General features: G+C 61.8%; 1 protein-coding gene across 1 annotated transcript; it reads left to right on the forward strand.

Annotated features, from left to right (window-relative positions):
* Positions 1-431: 431 nt before the first annotated feature.
* Positions 432-14,215, forward strand: LRPAP1 (LDL receptor related protein associated protein 1). The gene is made up of 8 exons (XM_025437345.3): positions 432-725; positions 6,102-6,246; positions 8,324-8,448; positions 9,402-9,522; positions 9,920-10,078; positions 11,080-11,162; positions 12,523-12,699; positions 13,888-14,215. Exons 1-8 carry the CDS (start codon positions 504-506, stop codon positions 13,948-13,950), a joined length of 1,095 nt encoding a protein of 364 aa, XP_025293130.1. The 5' UTR covers positions 432-503; the 3' UTR covers positions 13,951-14,215.
* The last annotated feature ends 385 nt before the right edge of the window (positions 14,216-14,600 follow it).

Here is a 14,600-nt window from a genome sequence, read left to right on the forward strand (position 1 = left end):
CGAGATGCAGTTCACACATTGTTGGGGTGCAGCGCCCCCCGCCCCCCAGGGTGACGCAGAAGGCTCCCTATCACTGCCGCTGACACAGGAACCATCTAAGTCTTCCGCCAGACTGTCCTGACTCCCGAACCTGGAGCAGAGGGGAGGGGCCTCGGGTCATCCCCGAGCCCGGGTCCGGGTGGTCAAGGGGAGGACCGGCTCAACCTCGCCATCTCAGGCAAAGCAGCCACAGGCAGAGCAGCCCCAGGCAGAGCAGCCCCAGCGCGCTCTGCCCACGCGTGGGCGCCCGGCAACTCGGGGCCGCGGTGGTTGCCCAGGAAACGACCACGTGCCTCCGCAGGGTTTGGTGGGCCTCGTAGTCCACCGGCGGCCTCGCTTGGGCGGCCCGCGCCGGTAGGGACTACAACTCCCAGGAGGCCGCGCGGCGGGGGCGGTCCCAGCGCGAGGCGGGGGCGGGGCCTCTTCGGCTGGAGGCGCGGGGTCCCGGCGGCCAAAGGAGGAAGATGGCGTCGCCGAGGCTCTGCCCGGGGTCGCGGGGGCTCCTGCCGGCGCCGCCGCTGCTGCTGCTGCTCCTGCTGCTGCTGCTGGTCGGGCCCCGGACGGCGGCGGGCCACGGCGGCAAGTACTCGCGGGAGAAGAACGAGCCCGAGCTGCCGCCGAAACGCGAGTCCGGCGGGGAGTTCCGCATGGAGAAGCTCAACCAGCTGTGGGAGAAGGCCCAGCGGGTGAGAGGCGGCCGCGGCCTCCGGGGATCCTGGGGGCTGTCGGGCCGGGGGCGTCCGGGTCTGCCGTGACCCCGGGGAGTGCGGGGCGGGGAGGGGGGCGTCCCCTGTCTGCGGTGACCCCGGGGAGCGCGGGGCCGGGGCGTCCTCTGTCTGCCGTGACCCCGGGGAGTGCGGGGCGGGGGGAGGGGGGGCGTCCCCTGTCTGCCGTGACCCCGGGGAGTGCGGGGCCGGGGCGTCCCGTCTGCGGTGACCCCGGGGAGTGCGGGGCCGGGGCGTCCCGTCTGCGGTGACCCCGGGGAGTGCGGGGCCGGGGCGTCCTCTGTCTGCGGTGACCCCGGGGAGTGCGGGGCGGGAGGGGCGTCCCCTGTCTGCCGTGACCCCGGGGAGTGCGAGGCCCGGGGCGTCCTCTGTCTGCCGTGACCCCGGGGAGTGCGGGGCGGGGGGGGGGCGTCCCCTGTCTGCGGTGACCCCGGGGAGTGCGAGGCCCGGGGCGTCCTCTGTCTGCCGTGACCCCGGGGAGTGCGGGGCGGGGAGGGGGGCGTCCCCTGTCTGCGGTGACCCCGGGGAGTGCGGGGCCGGGGCGTCCTCTGTCTGCGGTGACCCCGGGGAGTGCGGGGCGGGGGGGGGGGGGCGTCCCCTGTCTGCGGTGACCCCGGGGAGTGCGGGGCGGGAGGGGCGTCCCCTGTCTGCCGTGACCCCGGGGAGTGCGAGGCCCGGGGCGTCCTCTGTCTGCCGTGACCCCGGGGAGTGCGGGGCGGGGGGGGGGCGTCCCCTGTCTGCGGTGACCCCGGGGAGTGCGGGGCCGGGGCGTCCTCTGTCTGCGGTGACCCCGGGGAGTGCGGGGCGGGGGGTGGGGGGCGTCCCCTGTCTGCGGTGACCCCGGGGAGTGCGGGGCGGGAGGGGCGTCCCCTGTCTGCGGTGACCCCGGGGAGTGCGAGGCCCGGGGCGTCCTCTGTCTGCCGTGACCCCGGGGAGTGCGGGGCGGGGAGGGGGGCGTCCCCTGTCTGCGGTGACCCCGGGGAGTGCGGGGCCGGGGCGTCCTCTGTCTGCGGTGACCCCGGGGAGTGCGGGGCGGGGGGGGGGGGCGTCCCCTGTCTGCCGTGACCCCGGGGAGTGCGGGGCGGGGAGGGGGGCGTCCCCTGTCTGCGGTGACCCCGGGGAGTGCGGGGCCGGGGCGTCCTCTGTCTGCGGTGACCCCGGGGAGTGCGGGGCGGGGGGGGGGGGGCGTCCCCTGTCTGCCGTGACCCCGGGGAGTGCGGGAGTGCGAGGCCCGGGGCGTCCTCTGTCTGCCGTGACCCCGGGGAGTGCGGGGCGGGGAGGGGGGCGTCCCCTGTCTGCGGTGACCCCGGGGAGTGCGGGGCCGGGGCGTCCTCTGTCTGCGGTGACCCCGGGGAGTGCGGGGCGGGGGGGGGGGGGCGTCCCCTGTCTGCCGTGACCCCGGGGAGTGCGGGGCGGGGAGGGGGGCGTCCCCTGTCTGCGGTGACCCCGGGGAGTGCGGGGCCGGGGCGTCCTCTGTCTGCGGTGACCCCGGGGAGTGCGGGGCGGGGGGGGGGCGTCCCCTGTCTGCCGTGACCCCGGGGAGTGCGGGAGTGCGAGGCCCGGGGCGTCCTCTGTCTGCCGTGACCCCGGGGAGTGCGGGGCGGGGGGGGGGGCGTCCCCTGTCTGCCGTGACCCCGGGGAGTGCGGGAGTGCGAGGCCCGGGGCGTCCTCTGTCTGCCGTGACCCCGGGGAGTGCGGGGCGGGGGGGGGGGGGGCGTCCCCTGTCTGCCGTGACCCCGGGGAGTGCGGGAGTGCGAGGCCCGGGGCGTCCTCTGTCTGCCGTGACCCCGGGGAGTGCGGGGCGGGGGGGGGGGGGGGGCGTCCCCTGTCTGCCGTGACCCCGGGGAGTGCGGGAGTGCGAGGCCCGGGGCGTCCTCTGTCTGCCGTGACCCCGGGGAGTGCGGGGCGGGGGGTGGGGGGCGTCCCCTGTCTGCCGTGACCCCGGGGAGTGCGGGCCTGGGGCATCCCCTGTTTGCTGTGACCCTGGGCCAGCAGGGTCCTGGGGGTGTCCCCTGTCTCCAGGGTAAGGGGGTCTGGGTCTCCTCTAGTCCTGGAGGTCTCCAGGGCCTGGTCCTTTCTCTCTTATGGTCCTGGGGACCACCCGGCCTGGGTCTCCTCTATCTTGCCAGCCATAGCCTAGTCTAGTGCCATGATGCCTGCCTTGGTTTGCAGCTGCCGCTGCGCGGTTGGGGTTGGGGTCCTTTGAGAAGACCCTGAATGTCACTTCTGGTCTAGTGAGCCCCGACTGGGAGCAGGGAACTACTGCTGCATCATCCCACCTTGGTGTCTTGACTTTCTGTGAGATTATCCAGTTCCTGTTTGATAGAAGCGCTTAGGAGAGCTGTAGGCGGGGGACAAGAACCAGGGCTACTTCTGCCTAGTACTGTGGGTCTTGTGACATCTTCCAGTGTTGCAAGACTCCTGAGCAGTGTGGGGGGAGGGAGAGGGCTGTCCCCAGAGCTTTGGGGTTTGAGTGAAGCCATGGCTTCTCCTCAGTGGGTTCCTCTATGGGCGGCACCCACCCACCTGCGCACTAGTCTCTGGCCGGTGTTGCCCTGCTCGGGGCTGCCTTGTTTGGGGCTGGGGACACATCCTGGGCAGGCTCACACACCCAGTTCTGTGAGCTCCAAGCCCTGTCGGGTTCTTATCCTGCCCTTGTGATTAAAATGTGTTGAAGTGTTGTCCTCTGAGGTGGGAGGGCCAGAAGGAAGGGGAGATCCTGTTTCCCTCCCCTGGTTCTCTGTAGGCCACATTCCTGGAGCAGGAGGTGCAGGTCGAGGTCCTTGTCCTGACAGCAGCTCCCAGGCAGGCAGGCCCTGTTCTGTCCTTGGAGCTGCTTCACCGTGTACCAGTAAGATCAAGTATATAACTGTGACACCGTCCCCGCCTCAGGAGCCATAAACATACCATTTGTTTGTGACGAGTGCCTGCCTTCCTGTGGGTTGGTTTGTCTCTGGATTAGATGATTTACCTAACTGTTTAATATTGAACACATTCTGTTCTGTGTTTGATTTTCTACTGACTAGTTCTTTTCGTGTGAGGCATTAACATTTAACTTGAAGTTAAAGAGGTTGAAAGAATCCAGAGAGTGGGTGCCAAGTGTCTGCACATGACCTGTATCTTTTCCTCCTTTTTGACGGGACACGATGGCTGCTGTGTGCGGGCATTACCACTTCAGGTGGTGTCTCCCGCGCTGAGCTCACAAGCCTCTGTATGTCAAAGGAAGGACCGAGTTGTGAGACACAGCGTGTAATTCAGATCCCCAGAGGCTTCAGACGTGAGAAGCAGTGGTTCACAGGGGCTGAGACAGTAGCACACAGGTGGGCACCAGAGTCTGCAGCCCATAGGGCTCCTGGCTGGATGCTGGGAGATTGACTCCCCGCAGGGCCCTGGAGACATGGACAGATAAGAAAGTAAGAGGTGAGTGGGGACCTCTACTGAGGTCCTCAGATCTGTCCCCCGACGGCGGTACTAGCTGGCAGTCAGAGAGCACTCAGGTCCTCTCCCTCTGCAGTCCCCAGGAGGGACATCAGGGCCATTGCACTGTCACACTAACCACAGAGGGCAGAGCCAGGAGCCGGGCTCTCCCTGTCCTTGGCTGTGGCTCTCGAAGCAGATAGGTCCCAGGCTTAGATGACAGACCTTATGGATGCCTGGACTTAAGTGTCGTGTCCTTGGTATCCTGGGTGGACTGCAGGCCTGCCTTTCCCAACTCCTCACCTCCTAGCACCCTACATACCCTTCCTGGGAAATCAGCCTGCCCCACACCATTCCAGTTTCTCCGCCGTGAGGCTGCAGCCCCAGCCTCCCCAGGGTCTGATGTACTCCTGAGAGTGCCCACAGAAGAAATCCTAGGACAGAGCTCAGGCGGGCAGGCGAGATTATTATGTAAGCCCACCCTGGATGCCATCTGAGGAGCCTAGGGCATCTAGGTGCACACAAGAGGCTTTGAAAGGAAGGGTTTGGGGCTCAGGAGAGGTGGTAGGAGTGGGGTACTGTGGAGACATGCCTGTCCCAAAGAGCCAGCAAAGGAGGGGCAAACCAATGGAGCAGGGTCAAAGAAACTTCTAGAGAATGAGAAGAGCTTCCCGCCTTAGGCCCTGCGATTCATTTGGTGCTTTTTTACTCCTGAGGAACTTTCCCTGACTAGTCTTCAAGCTGCTGGAGGGTGGGGCCCAGGTTTTCTGAGCATCAACAGAGAGGCCTAGCAGAAGCTGAACCAGGGTCACCATGATGACCCTTTTAATCTAAAAAGCACGTTGGCCGCAGTCTCCCCATCCCATGTGGTTGGCAGGGGGTTGCTCCATCTTGTAGCTTGTTCAGCAGCCCACCAGGGTCGCACTGGGTACCCAGGGAACACCTGCAGGAAAGGGTGGCATTGCGGTAGGTCATGGTGCCTGAAGTGCCATCTCAGCTGAGACTTCCTGAATGGCAGGTACGGCCTCATGAAGACTGGTGGAATGTTGTGGCCAGATGGACCAGCCTGGAGCACATTTGTCCCGCCGGTCTGGGCTGAGCTGATACCAGTCAGCAGGAATGGCAGGAGCAGGGCCCAGTCTCCTCTTGGCCTCCCTGGGCCTTGGGCTTGCTTCCAGAGCCTCAGGACCACCTAACACAGGCACAGTCTCATTCCAGCCTGAAGCCAAGGCCCCGCCCCACCATATTGTGGGCTGGGTCGTGGGGCAGAGACACCGCACTTAGAGCCTCTTGTCATTGTGTCATGAGTGAGTCCCTTGCAGGTGGAGGCATTGGTCAGGCAGGTTCACTAATGGATCTCAGTGTGGAAGTTTGCCACAACTCAGTCCACCATCCTCTAATCATCAAAGTTAATTTTTTATCATACTTGCATGATACAAGGAAAAGGTAGCAGTTTCCTCCCATACCCAGCATTCATGTCCCTGCATCCTCCCACCCCTATACCCGGTCCCCACAGATGTCCAGGTGCAAGGGGCGGGGGGAGACATCCTGGTGCAGGAGCTGGCCCTGCAGCCGTAGCTGACCTTATCGAGAGGAACTGGCAGCCCGTGCTCAGGCCGCTGATGTCGGGTAGCTCCTCACAGACTGGGCATTTCTGGATCATGCCCTGCCTGGACCTCTTCCAGTGAGGCTGGAAAGAAGGCTTCACATACAAACTGGTGATCCTCCCTCTGCAGGGTGGCAGTCCCCCGAGGGTCTTGCCCGGGAGCACGGGTGGGATTTTGACCTGCCAGGACCATGCATCCCCCTGCTCATTTTTGGTTGTTCTGAGTGCCCCTCGCTCAGGGTCACTGTCTCCCGGGTGATGCCATTGGTTCATCTTGGGGCCAGTTGTCAGAATCTTCTGCTCTTGTTCTGTAGCTTCAACTTTCTCCTGTGAAACTGTCCGAACTCCACGCAGATCTGAAGATGCAAGAAAGGGATGAGTTCGCCTGGAAGAAGCTGAAGGCCGAGGGCCTGGATGAAGACGGAGAGAAGCAGGCCAAACTCACTCGCAACCTCAGTGGTATCTTTCTTTCCCCCTTAGCATGACAGGGAGTTAGGGGGGCATCTCCTGGGCCCTGTAGCCTTGGCTGCCCATGCAGACGTGGTTTATGGCAGTAGGGGAGCAGGGCCACCTTGCTGCAGCCTGCACAGTGGCTCACCTCCGACCAGCAACCAGCTGTGGGCACGGCTGCTGGGCCGTTTTGTGAGGCTCTTGACAAAAGGTAGGCATAGTTAGGGCAAGGGTTCCCAGGCACATTGACACACAAGCAGTGGAAGGCCCTGCAACTCCTTGGCCCAGGAGAGAGGCTGGGGCCACCCGGTTGCCTAGGATGGAACTGTCTCACCTGGAAGAGAGAGTTGGGATGGTCCTATAGCCTGGAAGTTGGGGGAAGTCGATTTCAGATCATCTGTAATGAAAATAACTTTCTAACAGAATAGAATGTATTGAGATGGGATGTGGTGAGCTGCTTGTTCCTGCGGGTATTCAAGACAGAGCAACTGTCTGCCCAGCCTCCAGTATGCAAAAGATGTGCGTCCTCAGGACTGAGAGGTCTCTCAGGCTCCCTTTCCGCCTCCCTCCTGTGGCATGCTTCAGGTGGGGGTTAGGACTCTGAGCTCACTGCCCAAGAGCCCCTGTGTGCAGCTGAGTCTCGAGGCCGCTCCTGCGCTGACCAGTCTTGCTGTCGTCCCTCTAGTGAAGAGCAGAGAGCAGAAGTCATGTCCCCATCCTGCCTACTGGTGCTCTGGCCTGCCACCTGCCCCAGGACATGCACACACCCTCACCAGTCTGAGCCTGCTGCAGCTCCCCACAGAGCCCAGCTTGGGGGCTGGAGTAGCCATGGCTGCAGTGGCCACAGGTGTGGCTGGACCCAGAGTCTGCCCTGTAGGCCACCCACCATCCCACATGCCCACGGAGCCAGACACTGGCTTCCTCGGACATGGCAGCACGTGGAGCACACGCCATCTGTGGTAACAGTTCTTTCCTGAGACCAAATGCTGTATGTCCACCTGAGCCTCTGAGGTACTTACTGCCCGCAGTCACAGCTGTGAGCACGGCAGGACATGAAGCCAGGGTTTTCAGACTCCGCTCGTGACATTTCCCCAGCAAGCCTGCATCCTTACCGTCAGACTTCACAAGACACCTACCAGTTGTTAGGTCACATTGGGCATCTGCTTCTGGGGTGAGGACATAGGTCTGCCTGCCATTTTACATGACCTCATTCTAGAATGGTGAGACATATAAAGAAACCAGAGCAAGATAGCAGAAGGGGCAGGTGAGGAGATGCAGGATAATTGCACCCAGTCAGAATGTTTGGGGGCCATCCAAAGGGCCAGGAAAGAAAGCTCTGGAAGAAACTAGCCCCCAGCGGATGGCCCGGGGCCTGGACAGAGGAGCATGAGGGTATATAGGGGTCAGCCAGCTCTCATCTCCCTCCTGGGGCACATTCACCCCGGACTCCCACTGCCTGGGCACATCCTCCTGGGCACAGCTTCCCACCCAGACAGCATCCGAGTCCGTGTTCCCGGTGGAGCCATCTGCATTCTGTTTGGGTGGTGTGTGCTTCCCGGGTGCCAGGGGGACAGGGCAGAAGGACTCCAGAGACTGGGAAGCTGGAGCACTAAGGCAGATGCTCTTGAGCGATCTGCTCTGCTGCCCAGACTGGCCACCCTCACCATGCCCAGCACGGATCCCCAGGTGCACCACAGGGGAGCCAGGGCCCCGATGTCCTCACCCGAGAGCAGAAGAGGCAGGGCTCAAGGCTCCGTGGGCCTCTTCCAGCTCCAGTGTTTATTTCTGGCTCCAGTTCCTGCTGAACGCAGCACAGCTGGAATCCAGAGCCTTCTGCCTTCCAGGCTGGTGGACACCCTGAGACTCCTGTGACTTGCCCTCTGAGGGATCCGGTGCAGCTTCAGATGTGGAAGCCAAGGCCAGGCTGAGCCCAATGACCTGGTTATCCTTCCGCCCCTCTTGCTGCTCCTCTGCGTGCTCAGAGGCTATTCACCTGTCGGGAGCGCAGAGCCTGGGGGTGTAGGCTGTCCTCAGTGCCAGGCAGGTAGTAGCCAGGACTGGAGTGATACCTCCCTGTCTCTCCTAGTGATCCTGGCCAAATATGGTCTGGACGGGAGGAAGGATGCCCGGGCTGTGAGTAGCAACTCCCTCAGTGACGCCACCGAGGACGACAGCCTGGAGGACCCCAGGCTGGAGAAGCTATGGCACAAGGTAACCCTCACTGCTTCCCATAAACCCTGAACTGTGCACCCTAGCATTGAGAGTTCAGGAGAGCTGCTGGGGGCTGCTGCTCCGCATAGGAGCCTGTTAGAGGGCGTCTCAGGGAGCAGGGCTTTCTTCTTGGAACCATGGGGTTGTGGCCACAGTCTCACCTGCTCAGAGAAGGAATTCTGTGTGGCATGGCGCTTCGAATGACAGAACGGGCTGGATAACCTGCAAACACCCAGGCTCGTGGTGTCACATAGGCTGCATGTTTTATGGTGTCCATTTAGTTTTGGGTTTGAGTCTGTGTGGTGTCTGGTTCAAAAAGGTATGCTCACAGTGTGGGCTGGGTGTGTGGGCACTGGGCTCACAGCATCTGGTCTCCTCTGGGGGCGGAAACCCCAGGTGGGTGAGGGCAGGTGGTGGGACCAGGTGGTGGCTGGCTGCAGAAAGTCACTCACTGTCCTGCTCTTAATCCTCCAGCTCCTGTCCAGGTTCTGTCTGGACCGCACTGAGTGGGGCCTAGAATCAGACTTCTCACAGCAGCCCATCGTCCTTGGTCCAAGGGGTGGAGTTGGAGCGGGAGAGAGGGAGGGTCCGCTGTGGAGGGGGCTGAGCCCCGGACCCACAGTATTCATGTCACCACATAGCTGTGTATAGCAGGAGGATGCCGATGAGGCCACTGGCCTGAGGTCCCTCCCAAGACGCTGCCTCCCCTCCTGGGGGATCCTGCAGCTCCCCACACTTTGATGGTTGTCACCTTTCTATCGAGTCTGGCGACAGGTCCTGCTGCATCCCCTAGTTAAAGGGTCATCTAGGCGAGAACGCACCCAGCACTTCACACAGGAGCGGGGTCCTGCCCCATCTGAGGGGATGATCAGCGGTGGCGCCTGTGGAATCACGGCAAACAGCCTGAGGGGTGACCCGGGGTGGGGCAGGCTCACAGTGTTCACTCCTCCCAGGCAAAGACTTCAGGGAAGTTCTCCAGCGAGGAGCTGGACAAGCTGTGGCGGGAGTTCCAGCACCACCAGGAGAAAGTGCGCGAGTACCACGTCCTGCTGGAGACCCTGAGCAGAACTGAAGGTGCCCTCCCCACCCTCCAGAGCAGTCCTGGGGCCGTGGGTAGGGCAGGGAGCTTCCCTCAACGTCGGCCCCATTTCTGAGTGGTACTCCCTTCCGGGGGATTCATCGGGGCGCCTCTGACAAGAATGTTTGGTCAGATGCAGTGATTTGGGTCATGGGCCACTGTTGCTGCCCACCCCGCACATACATGAGTGCCACCTAGCCCCAGGGCAAGCCGCTCTGGGAGGGCACCGTCGTCTTGGACCCAGAAGCCACATCAGCAAACCGAGTGTCAGGGTGCAGGGTCACAGGGGTCAGCCCAGGGCCCCTTCCTCAGAGGGCAGTCCTGGAGCACTTCTGCTCCTGCAGCAGGGCAGGGTGGGTCCTGGCCACAGCTCACAGTGCCTGTTCCACACAGAAATCCAGGAGAATGTCATCAGCCCCTTTGACACAAGCCGCATCAAGGAGGATGTGCTGCACAGCAAGCACGCGGAGCTGAAGGACCGGCTGCGGGGCATCAACCAGGGCTATGACCGCCTGCGGAGGGTCAGCCACCGGGGCTACGGCACCCAGGCCGGTGAGCACACTGCTCCACTTCAGGCCCTGTGTGGGGGGATCGTGGCCATGTGGCCCACACTGCCCTGTGGTGTGGCCCTGATCCCCATGGCCAGCTGCTGTCCACCCTGCTCCCGCCCCAGGCCAGGCTGCCCTTTGTTTCCAGCGTCTTGGCTAGTCACCTCTTCTCCACCATGAGCCCAGGGGCATCCATGCGGCAGGTGCTGCTGTCCACCTGGGGACATAGCGGGTCAAGCGACACGGTGCTGGGGTGGCCACTGTACCTCTGCCCCTCTGCACCTGAACCACCACCTTCTAGGATCCTCACCTGGCCAGCTCCTAGTTCTCCTGGAGTCTGCTGAGTCCTTCAGGAACATTCTCCATGGGCCCCTGAGGGTCTCGGGCAGGAAGGGGTCAGCTAAGGGAGGGGGTAGCAGCTGGTGGCATGGCCCCCAGGTGGGCAGCTATGACTCACTTGCTCCTAGTCTGCTCCAGGGAGGGAGGAGAGGTGAGTGGCCCAGCTGGACACCCATCACTGCATCTGCTCATCAGCACTGGTTGAGGTCAAGGAGTTCTTTCCTTGGTGGTTGGTTTTGCTTTGGAGCCTGAAGGATGGACGGTGGCCTAAGCTTCAGCCCAGAGCTATGGGTAGACTGACACAGTCCTGGCCCAGAGGCCCCAGGAACCCTGCTGTCTCTTGATTCCTACTGCCCCTCCACCCCCAGACGGCTCTGCCAAGGGGGACCCTTCCTCAGGGGTGCAGGGAAATGCTGGTGGGTGCTGCAGACAACAAGAATGTCACCGAGGTCACGTTCCAGTGGTGCCTCAAGCCACAGATTGGACATGCACGAGAACAACACTCAGTTTGCTGCCAGATGGCACTGGACACACACATACACATGCATTGGTGCATGTGGCACATGCCCAAGTCCAGGGACGCTCACACTCGCAGTGTTGTCAGGGCCCCTGGGCATCATGGGATGCCACCATCCAGCACTGGGCCTGCTTTTGCCTCTTTGCCAGAATTTGAGGAGCCCCGAGTGATCGATCTGTGGGACCTGGCCAAGTCCGCCAACTTCACTGAGAAGGAGCTGGAGTCATTCCGGGTAAGGAAGGTGCTGGGTGGCGCTGGCTCACAGTATCTAGTGACACCTCTTCTGTTGAACTTTCTAACGTGGAAAAGACTCTGAACTGCGGTGTGAGTGGCCAGTGTGTTCACAAGCTTTTTTCCTTGTGTTCCTCTGCCAAGCTGGTCGGCAGCCATGTGGAACTGCCATGTTCACGTCTGTATGGACAATGTTGGCTCCAGTGGATGAGGGTCTGGCTCCAAGGGCATGTGCCCAGCTTTGGATGCACTGAGTGTGAGGACGGAGGGCTCCTGCAGGAGCATTGTGGGTTGAGAAGTGTCTGGAGGAGAACAGCAGACCCCATGTGGGGCTCTGGCAATGGGCCTGGAGAGAGGGGCCTTTCACTTGCCCAAGTGTCACCTCAGTGGGTCAAGCCATAACCACACCACTCTGGGCCAGTGTGTCAGGGATCCGAAGGGTGTGGGCAAGAGGCTGCTGTTGGCTAGGACAGGACCCCGAGGTGGGCACTCCAACTGGGGCCTGTGGACTGAGGTCATTCTGCCACGTGGGTCCTAGAGGCCACCGCTGAGCTCACCACAGTTGACCCCATAGTCACGGGGGTGGGGAAGGTGGAAAGGGAGACAGCCCCTGTGGTGGGGGGATCATCGGCAGGTGGGAGACGCAGCAGGGAGGTCAGTGAGTGTCCAGCAAAGGTCCCTGTATCTGCATCCATCCAGAGCTGGGTGGGCAGGGCCACCCTTGTGGAGCTCAGCCCAGTTCAGAGGGACATGTATTGTCGGCCCTTGTGGCCCCCAGGCAGGCCACTTAGCCCCGCTCTGGAGGTCTAGAGGAGGTAACAGCTCAGCCAAGACCAGGATGTGGAGGACCAGCCAGTGAGACTAACCCAAGAGCACTGTGCAGGTAGGAGCAGCAGGAAGGCAATGTTGCAGAGTCTTCCAGAGTGGTGGCTGCTCCAGATGGGACAGAGGCTGTGGGTCCAGAGGACAGGGCAATGCAGCCAAGCCCAGGCCTCAGGCTGGATTTGGGCTCGGGGTAGAGGGAACCAGATGCCTGGCAAGGGCAGATGGCCTGCATCTCTGGCAGGTGGGGACGCTCCCCTCCCCCTTGCTTCCACGTGTGCTGCTTCGAGATTGGGTGGCAGCAGGGATGGCACCCTGAGTGTCCCGGGCAGGTCACACGTTGAGGGGCTTGGAGTGTGTGCCCTCAGAGAGGGTAGCCCCTGCTTCCCCATGCTAAGCGCTGTCACCCAGCAGGACTGGCTTGCTGCCCTGGGCCTGTAGCTGCCACTTGTGCTCTTAAGGGGTCAGAGAGGCATGCCAGGGGGGCCGGGACACAAGGAACCGTTGGGGGACTTTCAGCTGTTGAAATGTTATTCTAGGAGGAGCTTAAGCACTTTGAAGCCAAAATTGAAAAGCACAACCACTACCAGAAGCAGTTGGAAATCTCACATCAGAAACTGAAACATGTGGAGAGCTTTGGGGACCGGGAGCACGTGAGCCGGAACAAGGAGAAGTATGCCATGCTGGAGGAGAAGACCAAGGAGCTGGGCTACAAGGTGCGTGCACCTGGCTCTGTGTGGGTACTGCTCCCGCCTCTCTGGTGGTTGTGTGGGCTGGTGGCACCTGGTGGGGTGCCCATTGCAGCCACACACCCGCTCCCACGGGGGCCAGCACTGGGCCATCCCCTTGAGCCTGTTTAGAGCCAGGGGATACCTGTGCTGCCAACTGGTGCTCTCAGCCAGGTGACCCTGCAGAGGGTATAAGCATGAGACAATGGCTTTGGTCCATATCACAGGAGGACGGTCCCCTGAGAATCCCCATCCTCTCATGGACCAGAGACCGTCCCTGGGCAGTGGCAGGTAGCCTGAGCAGAATGGGGTCACTCTGGGTCTGGTTAGGTCATTCGTGGTGACCCACAGATCAGGTGCCCGTCCAGCCACTGAAGCGTGGGCTCTGCATGCAGAAGAGCCTCTGGGTCGGACTAAGCAGGAACAAGCAGCAGGGCAGTGTGGACGCTCCAAGGAGCTGGTAATAGGAGGAGTGGGAGCCAAAGGTGGCACTAGGGTGCACAGAACAGTCTAGAAACAGATGAGGTGGGTTGTCTCTAGAGGGAGAAAGGGAGGAGGGACCTTCCTTTGTGTCTCATTCTCTGGAGCCACAGGGATGTGCCATCTATTCAAACACAAAAAAACTTTAGAGTGAAATGAGGCAGAAGTGCCACGGAGGAAGGGCGCGTGGGTCTGTGCCCACGTTTGGCAGCATATCAGAAAGAAGGTAAGCAGCGGCGTGGGAGGTCGGCTCCAGAGTGATGTCACAGGGCAAAAGAACTTGCAGCGGGGAATTGGGCTGTGATGGAAAGGGGCAAGCGAGGGCTGGCCCCTGCTCACTGCCGTGGCAGAAAGACATGAGCCGGGTAGAGAATCATGTGCAACAGACTCGGCTCCATGGGGTTGGGGGCCGGCCAGGCAGCATCCCTGTTCACTGCCTTTGCAAGTGGCTGGGGCTGACGATAGAAACGTCACTCTTCCCTCCAGCGTGATCTGCTCTGCGCTGTTTGTTTCTAGTGGGCGGTCATGTTCTAGTCAGCGTGGAGCTGCTTTTGTGATTTATTTATGACGGTTTCCGGATGGGTGGACTTGTAAATTAAGAAAAGCGGGGAGCTGAGAAGTTTGCAGTTTGAAGTCTGTGTGTCTCATGATATGGGACAGACGGCTGCTGGGTTTACACTGTGTCGTTGTTTTCAGGTAAAGAAGCACCTGCAGGATCTGTCGGGCCGCATCTCGAGAGCTCGCCACAACGAACTCTGAAGACTGCAGGAGCCCGCTGGCGGGAAGAAGTTGGGGCCGGGGGCCAGGCGTCCGCCTGAGGACAGGCCTGGGTGCTTCGGGGCGGCACCTGACACGGACAGGACCCTGGAGGAGGTGTGAAGGGGACCGGCCAGGCGTCCTTCATGCAGAAGGACAGTGAGCAGTGGTGTGCCAGATCGTGTGACTCTGCCCCTGGAAGTACTGTGTTCTTAAAAACATGTCACGGGGTTTAAATGGTCATGATCTAACCTGTCACTCGATGGTCTCACTGCGTCTACGACTCGTTCCTCTTCCATCCCCATTCCTCGCTCCCCATCTTCTCTGTGGGACATGGGAGGGCCCAAGAACCATCTGGGGCCACAGTCTCCCTGGTCTGATACCCAAGACCACTGTGGAGTTGAACCTCGCTGGGACAGGTGACCTCTGGCACGGGCCTGGTGGGGGCTCCAGCTGGCCCAGGGGCCAGCTCTCTGCCCAGCTCTGAGGACAGGCTCAGGAAGAGCCCCAGAAGCCTGAGGGGGTCGTGTCCAGTGAAAGTGTCTGTCTTGCTGAGGTGAGACAGCCCCACAACAACCCTTCTCTGGCCTCATAGCAGGCGGTCACGTGGGGATCTGACACAGTACCCAGGTTGGAACCTGAAAGGGCTTGAC

This window comes from Canis lupus, chromosome 3, assembly GCF_003254725.2.
Source record: "Canis lupus dingo isolate Sandy chromosome 3, ASM325472v2, whole genome shotgun sequence".
NCBI lineage: Eukaryota > Metazoa > Chordata > Mammalia > Carnivora > Canidae > Canis > Canis lupus.

Coding starts and splice junctions, on each gene's coding strand:
- LRPAP1 (XM_025437345.3), top strand. CDS start 504: ATGGCGTCGCCGAGGCTCTGCCCGGGGTCGCGGGGGCTCCTGCCGGCG. Junction 726..6,101: donor TGTGGGAGAAGGCCCAGCGG/GTGAGAGGCGGC, acceptor CTTGTTCTGTAG/CTTCAACTTTCTCCTGTGAA. Junction 10,079..11,079: donor GGGCTACGGCACCCAGGCCG/GTGAGCACACTG, acceptor CCTCTTTGCCAG/AATTTGAGGAGCCCCGAGTG.